General features: G+C 34.9%; 1 protein-coding gene across 2 annotated transcripts; it reads right to left on the bottom strand.

Annotated features, from left to right (window-relative positions):
- Positions 1-1,508: 1,508 nt before the first annotated feature.
- On the bottom strand, positions 1,509-5,818 carry LOC107474880 (mitochondrial dicarboxylate/tricarboxylate transporter DTC). Of its 2 annotated transcripts, XM_016094527.3 has the most exons (6): positions 5,638-5,818; positions 5,473-5,559; positions 5,156-5,217; positions 4,677-5,038; positions 3,736-3,950; positions 1,511-1,825 (listed from the first exon to the last, which is right to left on the bottom strand). In XM_016094527.3, the coding sequence occupies exons 1-6, from the start codon at positions 5,731-5,733 to the stop codon at positions 1,745-1,747; spliced, it is 903 nt and encodes a 300-aa protein (XP_015950013.1). In that variant the 5' UTR covers positions 5,734-5,818; the 3' UTR covers positions 1,511-1,744. The 2 variants fall into 2 exon arrangements, with proteins under 2 accessions (XP_015950014.1, XP_015950013.1); XM_016094528.3 differs by lacking the exon at positions 5,156-5,217 and having other exon boundaries at positions 1,509-1,825; positions 4,677-4,980.
- Between the last annotated feature and the right edge of the window lie 4,536 nt (positions 5,819-10,354).

The raw sequence follows: 10,354 nt of genomic DNA, 5'->3' as shown, positions 1-10,354 counted from the left end.
CAACAACAGTAATAAAAAGAACAACGATGAAGATAAAACATGCGAAGAAAAAAGAGGAGAAACGCAAAGAAGAAAGAGAAGAAGAAGAAAGAAGAGGAGAAGGAGAAACGCAGGATACAAACATTGGAGAAAAAACGGCGTGATTTCACGTGCACATTATGTAAGTGAATTTTTTTGGATTAGAATTAACTTATATGAACTTGTACGTCAAAATACTCGTATGTGTAACAAAACTCTAAATTCATTTTCATGTTAAACAGAAAATACTTAAATATTTTCAAGTACTTTTTTAAAAACATTTGTTATCTTCCTAGGTAGATTTTCTTCTTGGGTGTTTGGTTTTCATTTAGTTTATATTTTTCACAAACTATATTAATAAAGATATCAATAAAAAGGAAAAAGATGAAAGACTATACAATATGTACAATATAATCAATTCAACACCAGACACAATTTAGTAAAAAATTTAAACAATTTCAAGTCCACTAAAGATAAATCCAACAAAATACATATATACAACAACAACAATTAAGAGCCCGTTTGAGAAGGAGTAGAAACTACTTTTTCTGACTTTTGGATTATGAAAAGTTACGATCTGTGTATTTGACACCATTTTAAAAAAAGCTTTTAACTTTCAAAAAAATTAATTTTCAGCTTTTCGAAGAAGTAGAAATAGATGACTTCTCTCCTTTTCGATAAATCATTCTACCACTTACTTAAAAAAAATTAATTTCAAAACAAAAAAAAATTTACTTTTCTTTTTGACTCTGTGAAAAATATTGACCATTCACCACCATTTTCACGCAAGGTCTGCTAGAAGCACTCACCTTCCACCATCATTCCACCATCACGTAATGTTTCACATCTGATGGAAGTATTGATCTTCCATCACTATTTGCAGACAATTTTGTATCTGAACAACCTACTACATATATTCCTTCTAAGTATTTTTTTATTATTTTGGTATGAAATTTCAGTTTTAATTTTATTTTTTTCACATGCGATTTTATAGCTTGCTATTATTTTCATAGTTAATTATAGCAAGTTCTTGACATCAATAAAGGAGAAGGGAGTTCTAATAGGAGTAAAAAAATAAAAAATAGCAATAAAATATACATTGACACACATTTTATATTTATTTTTTATTTTCACCTACCATATCATACACAATATTAATGATTAGGTTATGTAAAATCAACATTCAATATTAGAAAATATTTGTTATTATCGTTATTTTAATATTCATTCTCTTTTTTTTTAAATTATTTTTTGAATTATTTATCCAAACGCTACAATTTTAAAATAAGTACTTTTATAACTAAAAATCCAAACACAAAATAACTTATTTATAAGCTGCTATTAATAAAAGTACTTATGATTTAAGTTCTTTTTCCAAAAGAACTTATTTAAGTTATTTAGCCAAACTGGGCCTAAATCTTATTCTACTAGATAGAGTGCAAATGATGTCATTACGGCCTATCTGTCTGTTTACTCAAAAAAAAACTTAGTTCCAAATAGAGCTTAGTATTTCTAGTAAGTAATTATGATTCACAAAGTCACTGCATGAATTGGTTTATAATCTTGGTTGTTGAACTATTAGCGTCAGGTGTGAATGCACACCATCAAAATAAGGTTGGAATTGGAAGTCAATCAATTAGGCTCAGAGCTCCTGAGCAAATTATCAAATGCTAAAAATGCATGAACTCAGCATTAACTAACAACCACCTCAAACTCAAACGTCGCTTCAACGAGCTTTTATTGTAATCTTTTTTCCACTGATTGATGCATCCAAACGACGAAGCTGTTTCGTGATAAACCATGAAATCTGGATAATCGGACAATAAACTAATAGTTGTCACTACAATAAGAATTTAACTTAATCCAATGCACTTTATGTAATAATAAAACTGATGAGCTACTAAAACTGGCCAAATGTGCATCAGGCTACCTTATATCATGAGACGATATACAATATGAAATAAATAATGAACACACCTAATGTTTTAGGGGGAATAAAAGTATAATCTTCCCTCTCTATAAATTTAACACGAAGATCTGCCTACAATAATAGTCCCCCATTTTAAAAATCAAAACATCCCATCTAAAGATCAAAGTATTAAGAACCTTATTAGCCATTTCATCTTCGTCCGAACATCCAAATTCTAAATTTGAGAAGAAAATTAAAGAAAATAAAACTAATATAGAATACAGAAAACTAAGATTTTAAATCGAGTTAATAGTCAAGATTTTAAATCGAGTTAATAGTCAAAATCGTCCTGAAAGATACTTCAATCTCCATTTTCGTCATCAAAAAATAAAATTAATCAAATTCGTCCCCGAAAGATAACCAACCTGATCGCGTTAGTCCTTCCGTCATCTCCTGCGCTGAGGTGGCTAACGCTCGCTGACATGGCCTGTTAACTGCCAACGTGGCACTCGCTTAGTGTACCCTCCTGTTGCTGATAAGATAAGTTTATTTGATCAACTCAAATCAGTCCCTAAATCCATGAACCCTAATCCCAAATCCAAAGGAATCGAACCTCACCTCTGTAGCAGATTCCATGTTCCCAGGTTGTCCATGCTGCCGCCGGTGTCACTGCCTACGCCTTCAACGCCGCCATCGCCTGCGCATCGACGTCGTCTGCATTGTAGCCGTCGCCCAAAGTAGAATTCATGGATTCCATGATGCTACTGGTTCTGATTAGAATGCCGGCTCCATCTGCTGAAGACGAAGACTTGATACATTGGTTGAATTATGGAATGGATGAATCTTTGCCACATGACTATGGTTCTGATTTCATACATGAACTCTTTGGGGTCATTATGTATGAAATCCCTCCCTTAAATAACCTCTCTTTGTTGGACAAAAGAAGCAATTCCAATCAAGTACTTGGGGACTCTCACAAGAACTATGCGCGTCATGCTTTTGGTTCAGAACAAGGGGTCCTTAACAAGGACTTTTCGGTTATGGCTAGAGGAGAGATTGAGATCCCTGGACCCAAACCTAGCGCAAGTCAATTTTGCCAACCATCATCATATCAATGTCAAGGATCATTTGTATCTGTTAGGTCCAAAGCATCAGAAATAACCGAGAATAATGGTTGTAACCCTGCTCATCAAGTACCTTGTGGGGAACTGGCTCAGATTTTTCCATCTGCTTCAAGTGGTTTTTCTGGGTTAAAGTTGGAATTAATATAGCTATAGTTTGAATTAATTACTCCAAGAGCAGCGATCGAAATGAGAGGAAGAGGGGAGATGGAAGTGAGAGGAAGAGGGACGAAAGTATCAAGGCAACCAATCATTAAATTTGAGATTAGGGTTCATGGACTTAGGGACTAATTTGAATTGATCTAATAAACTTATCTTATCAGCAACAAGAGGGTACACTAAGCGAGTGCCGCATTGGCAGTTAACAGGCCATGTCAGAAGCATTAGCCACCTCAGCGCAAGAGATGACGGAAACACTAATGCGACCAGGTTGGTTATCTTTCGGGGACGAATTTGATTAATTTTATCTTTCGGTGACGAAAATAGAGATCGAGGTATCTTTCATGGACGATTTTGATTATTAACTCATTTTAAATCCCTTCAATACCTTACGATAGAAAGCACCTAAAACTGAACTTTGAGAAAATCTTTGAAGTTTAAAAGAAAATAAGTAAAAACTAACAAACAACCCATGGCAAAATAATTAAAATGATCAGTGCAGAGTGGACATGAGATAAAAAGCAGTACCGTCGTCAGAGCAGCAAATCTGAAATAGTAGAAATGGAACCCGGAGTAAAACATAGGAAGTCCTCCTGTTTTCAAGGTTTTGCGAACACAATCAAAACTGCCAGTATAAGGATATTTTCCATAAGCATCAGGTTGCATAGTCTGAAGCTGGGTCCTAACGTAGTCAAATGGCAAACTTAAAGCGCATCCGATGAAAGAAGAAATAACACCGGCACCTATATAAAGAAAGAAGTGATATCAGTGGCAAAGAAATTAAAATGATTGATGCACTAACTTCTTATGAGATATATGACAACTCACATCTCAACCATACTTAGATAGACATGTGGACTCAACTTACACTTATCTAATAACAAACGGAGTGTAACCAACACTATGTCAATCCAAGTGTCTAACATAACTCATAGCAAAAACAGTCAGGATAAATATTTGGCATTTCAATAGAGAACTTTTCACATGCCTGCTGCTGCTTATGACAAAAGGGCAAAACTTACCAAAGTTCCATGTAATGTCACATAGCTGTTTAAGTCAAACACATTAGATCCTGTTGGGTGGTTTTGGGTGTGAATTTATCAAAAAGAAAAAAAAAATTGTTGGGACTGATTTGTCCGCTGAGGATATTGTGTGAATGTTTACTCTAAGATAATTTCTCTTTATATGAGCTTAGGTTTATCATTTCAGTTCAATACAGTCAAAGTTGGCTTGTGTTATCTTGGTCCTAGTTTTAAACTAGAATTGTTCTGCATAATGCCCCTCTAATATTGTACAATTTTTTTTCTTTTGATTTCACTGTTATGATATGAAATGACAGTCCACAAAACTAATGCCACCAATATGTTAAAATAAAATGAGTAACACCATTTTAACTACTCAAGAGTCTTCTTGAGAGAAATAGCATTAGTCAAATAAAATTATTCAACACCAATAAAATTTTTACTTACCAATCGCACTAGTGGTCTCTCCAAAACCAAGGGAATTCTTCAAGTACCTAAAACTCGGAGGATAACCAGAAATAAGCCCTGTAATTAGTGCGGACTGCCTTGCTATTTCTGCCACAGAACCTCTCCAAAGCACCTGAACCCCTTCATCTGCAATAACACGATGAAGCGCATTGAAGACATTCGTGTAATTTCGGCACTGAGAGGTGGGAAAAGTTGCATCAGCTTGCATACGAACTTGTGCCAGCTGTGTTGGGATACTAAAAGCCCATCCCATTGTTACAGCAGTTGAGGTAATCATAACTTTCTGGCGAAGTGATAAGGGTTTGCGATCATTATCCTCGGTTACTGCAGTTGCTATAATTCTAGAAAGCAATTAAAAACCACCGTGATAAAGAACACGGTGCAATTCCGTCATAAGCATACAAGTAGTGAGACCAAAGGATAGAAAGCAAATATTGTTAAGAATGACAAAAACTCACGAATATGATCCAAATTTAACAGCTCTATGCAGAGGCAGCCGGACTAGTGTAGCAGATAGACCCTATGTTAAGAATCAAGTTAGACCCTGAGAGAACAAAGGATAGGGTATTGTTCACCTAGATGATGTGATTATTTTAACTAATAATAAGAAATGAACGTTAAAGTTGGACCAAAATGAGCAACAGCTAAAAGTAACAATAATAGTAACAATAATATGAGCCATAGTAATAACTCATAACACACATGTTCAAATGCAGATTGGGAACGGCATGACATTCGAATAAAAATGATTGTGATGAAAGGAAATGAGAAATACCCTATAAAAGGCGGCATAACCCCCTTCTGTTTTGAGAATGTTGGATGCGATCTGCGCACCTGATCCTTGACCTAGTTGCATCCTCACCTACACCATAATCAGAGAGGATCGTACATTAAATCAACCCAAAAAAAAAAGAAAGGCAGAAGGAATTTAGATTAGAACCTTGATCATATCCATTGGTTGAAGGAGGGAAACGCAGAGCAAGTTGAGGGCGATTTTAACAGGGTCCATATAATTTATCTTCGTCTCAATCTCCATTGATGGGCGAGGTAGTACTGAGAGAGTTCAGACTTCAGAGGAGTAACGGATCAATGGAGAAAAAGAATAACTACTACTCACTGAACTGAACTGAGAATTAGCATGGAGAGAGAGTGTGTATTGTCTATTATACCCCTTTCCAACACACCGTTGGGATGCCCCTATTGAGGCTGGCCTGGCCTGATAATTTTTTTCCCCAAAAGTAAAAATTTTAAAAATTTATTTTTAATAAAAATTACTTATACAAAATATGTCAAATTAATGTTTACTGTTATAAAATAACTAAATAAATAAATAAGAAAAAAGTAATAAATAAAACAAAGAAATATAATTAGAGAAGAATTTGGATCCTCTAAAGTTTGAATTTTACTTTAGAGAATAAAGTGTGATCTTTTATCCTTGAATAGTTTTTTTTTTTCATTTTTGTTCTTGGTTCCACCTATAAAATCAATGGTGAGAGATCACACTTTACTCTCTAAAATAAAATTCAAACTTTAGAGAATCTAAATCCATTAGAGAAAGAGAAAGAGAAGGGTGTCTTATTACTTTTGTGTGTATAATCAAAAGAGGTTTAACCTCCTATTTATACATGTATAAGGTTTCCTTTTTCAAACCCTATTAAATACATTTTTCTTTGAGAATATTCAACCGCCCATCATAAATGGGCATCCACCTAATTGATCTTATCACAACACTCCCTCTTAGATGACCATTTAGGATTATTGTCTCGTTAAAACCTTACTAAAGAAAAACCCAGTGGAAAAAAACCTTAGTGAAGGAAAAAGAGTACAATATCCTTTAGTGATGGGGACTGCCTCATTAAAAACCTTGTCAAGAAAAACCCAATGGGAAAAAACCTGACCAAGGAAAAAAGAGTACAGTCTCCTCATCTTGCCGATATTATTTTATATCTCGAAATCGGCGCATTCCAATCTGATGTACCAATCTTTCAAAAGAAGATTTTGAGAGTGACTTTGTGAATAAATCTGCCAGATTATCACTTGAGCGGATCTGTTGGACATCAATTGTCCCTTGATTTTGAAGATCATGAGTGAAGAAGAATTTGGGAGAAATATGCTTTGTTCTATCACTTTTGATATATCCACCTTTAAGTTGAGCAATACATGATGTATTATCTTCAAACAGGACAGTTGGAGCTATCTTCTGATCAATCAGTCCACATGATGACAGAATATATTGGATCACACTCCTCAGCCAAAAACACTCACGACTAGCTTCATGTATCGCTAGTATTTCAGCATGATTAGAGGATGTTGCTGCAATCGTCTGTTTCATGGACCTCCATGATATTGCTGTACCACCATATGTGATTAGGTATCCCGTTTGAGATCTCCCTTTATGTGGATCAAACAAATATCCAGCATCTGCATAGCTAACTAATTGTGACTTAGATCCATAGGGATAAAACAATCTCATATCAACCATTCCATGAAGATATCGAAAGATCTGTTTGATTCCACTCCAATGTCTTCTGGTTGGAGAGGAACTATATCTTACTAGTAAATTCACAGCAAATGATATATCAGGTCGTGTATTATTAGCAAGATACATTAGTGCGCCAATGACACTAAGATATGGTACTTCAGGACCAAGGATATCTTCATTCTCTTCCTTAGGACGGAATTGATCATTTTTCACATCCAAAGATCTTACGATCATTGGGGTAATCAATGGATGTGACTTATCCATATAAAATCTTTTCAAGATCTTATCTGTGTATGTTGTTTGATAAATAAAGATCTCATTTTTTATATGCTCGATCTGCAGGCCGAGACAAAATTTAGTTCTTCCAAGATCTTTCATCTCAAACTCTTCTTTTAGAGTTTTTATAATTGTTGGAATCTTTTCAGGAGTTCCAATGATATTTAAATCATCAACGTACACAGCAATTATAATGAACCTAGATATCATCATTCTTGAATCCGTTTTTGGCCAGATACTCAGTAAGACGATTATACCATATTCGTCCAGATTGCTTTAGACCATATAAAGATCTTTGCGATTTGACTGAGTATAACCCTTGTGAATATTCATTGGATGGTTTAGATATCTTTAGTCCTTCAGGGACTTTCATATAGATATCCTGATCTAATGAGCCGTATAAATAGGCTGTTACCACATCTATTAAATGCATATACAGTTTATGATATGCAGATAAACTGACCAAATAACGTAATGTTATCACATCCACTACAGGGGAATACGTTTCTTCATAATCTATACCGGGCCTTTGTGAAAAACCTTGTGCCACAAGTCGGGCTTTGTAGCGCACAACTTCATTTTTCTCATTTCGTTTTTTCACAAATATCCATTGGTATCCAACAGGTTTTACATCTTCAGGTGTACGCACTATAGGTCCAAAGACTTCACGTTTTGCAAGTGAGTATAATTTAGCCTTCATGGCTTCTTTCTATTTTGGCCAATCATTCTTTTGTCGACATTCTTCGACTGATCTTGGCTCAAGATCCTTACTTTCATGCATGATATTTAATGCCATATTATATGCAAATATTTCATTGACAATTATCTTATTTCGGTTCCATTTCTTTCTAGTAAAGACATAATTTATCGAGATCTCGTCATTTTCACAATTTTCAGGTACTTGAACGTCTTCTGGCGTTAACACTATATCAGAATTTTGGACAACTGCAGGTGTCTTTCGACTGATCTTGGCTCAAGATTCTTACTTTCATGCATGATATTTAATGCCACATTATATGCAAATATTTCATTGACAATTGTCTTATTTCGGTTCCGTTTCTTTCCAGTAAAGACATAATTTATCGAGATCTCGTCATTTTCACAAATTTCAGGTACTTGAACGTCTTCTGGCGTTAACACTATATCAGAATTTTGGACAACTGCAGGTGTCTTTACTATGTCTTTTTCAACATGAATAATATTTACCTCTTTTCTCTTTCGTGGATTTTTGTCTTTGGAACCGATAGGCCTGCCACGCTTCTGGCGTGAATTTGCTTCAGTGGCTACTTGTCCTACTGGGACATTAATTCGAATTAGGGCATTTTCTGCTGGTATATAAGATTTAGTTATCCTCTTTGTATCAGAAAATTTATCAGGCAATTCATTTGCTATTCTTTGCAAATGTATAATCTTTTGAACTTCTAGTTCACATTGCCCTGATCGAGAATCTAAATGCATCAACGATGATGCATTCCAATTAAGTTCCTTTTCAGGAAGCTTATTTTCTCCCCCCTAATGTTAGAAATTTTGATTCATCAAAATGACAATCCGCAAATCGGGTTTTAAATACATCTCCAGTTTGTATCTCAAGATACCTCATTATAGAGGAAGAATCATATCCAACATATATCTCCAATTTTCTTTGGGGTCCCATTTTGGTGCGATTAGGTGGTGCAATAGGAACATATATCGCACACCCAAATATTCTTAAATGGGAAATATTTGGCTGCTGGTCAAAAGCTAATTGCATAGGAGAGAATTGATGGTAACCCGTTGGCCTCAAACGAATAGGTGCTGCGGCATGTAAAATAGCATGCCCCAAACCGAGGTTGGGAGATTTGTTCTCATAAGTAAGGGTCTAGCAATCAATTGGAGGCGTTTAATAAGTGATTCTGCTAACCCATTTTGTGTGTGAACATAAGCTATTGGATGTTCAACACTTATTCCATTAGCCATACAATAAGCATCAAAGGCTTGGGAAGTAAATTCACCAGCATTATCAAGACGAATTGCTTTGATTGGATTTTCTGGAAATTGTGCTTTTAATCGAATAATTTGAGCCAGTAATCTAGCAAACGCCAGGTTGCGAGAAGATAATAAGCACACATGTGACCATCTCGAAGATGCGTCTATCAAAACCATAAAATATCTAAAAGATCCACATGGTGGATGAATAGGTCTACATATATCACTTTGAATCCTTTCTAGGAATTCAGGGGACTCAAATCCAATCTTTACTGGTGATGGCCTTAAAATTAACTTTCCTTGAGAACATGCAGCACAACAAAATTCACTAGTTTTAAGAATCTTCTGGTTCTTTAGTGAATGTCTATGGGAGTTTTCAATAATTTTCCGCATCATGGTTGTTCCCAGATGACCTAATCGATCGTGCCAAGTTATGAATTCATTTGGGCTAGTAAACTTCTGGTTTACAGTGGCATGGCATGTGATTCAATTGCACTAATCTTGGTATAATATAACCCAAATGAAAGTGAGGGCAACTTTTCTAATATAACCTTTTTATTTAAATCATGAGTTGTAATACATAAATACTTATGATTCCTTCATTCATTGTCTCAATATGATATCCATTTCGGCGAATATCTTTGAAATTCAACAAGTTTCTTAGAGACTTTGTAGATAATAGTGCATTATTTATTATAAATTTTGTTCCTCTAGGAAACAAAATTATAGCTCTTCCGGAGCCTTCTATCACATTGCCTGAGCCAATAATAGTATTAACATACTCTTCTTTTGGCACAAGATGGGTAAAATATATAGTATTTTTAAGAATAGTGTGCGAACTTGCACTATTCGTAAGGCAAATATCTTCAGAATATGTCCTTGCCATTTTTCTTCAAAGACAAATGATAATAATAATAATAAAATGAGTAGAAGT

Source organism: Arachis duranensis, chromosome 2, assembly GCF_000817695.3.
Source record: "Arachis duranensis cultivar V14167 chromosome 2, aradu.V14167.gnm2.J7QH, whole genome shotgun sequence".
Lineage (NCBI taxonomy): Eukaryota > Viridiplantae > Streptophyta > Magnoliopsida > Fabales > Fabaceae > Arachis > Arachis duranensis.
The sequence above is the reverse complement of the archived record's forward strand: the minus strand, read 5'-3'. Positions and strand labels throughout refer to the sequence as shown.

Excerpts from the sequence above, each read along its gene's own strand:
- LOC107474880 (XM_016094527.3), bottom strand. The coding sequence starts at position 5,733 with ATGGAGATTGAGACGAAGATAAATTATATGGACCCTGTTAAAATCGCC. Across the intron at positions 5,218-5,472 it reads GTTATGCCGCCTTTTATAGG|GGTCTATCTGCTACACTAGT; the intron begins GTATTTCTCATT and ends TTCTTAACATAG. Across the intron at positions 5,039-5,155 it reads GTTAAATTTGGATCATATTC|AATTATAGCAACTGCAGTAA; the intron begins GTGAGTTTTTGT and ends ATTGCTTTCTAG.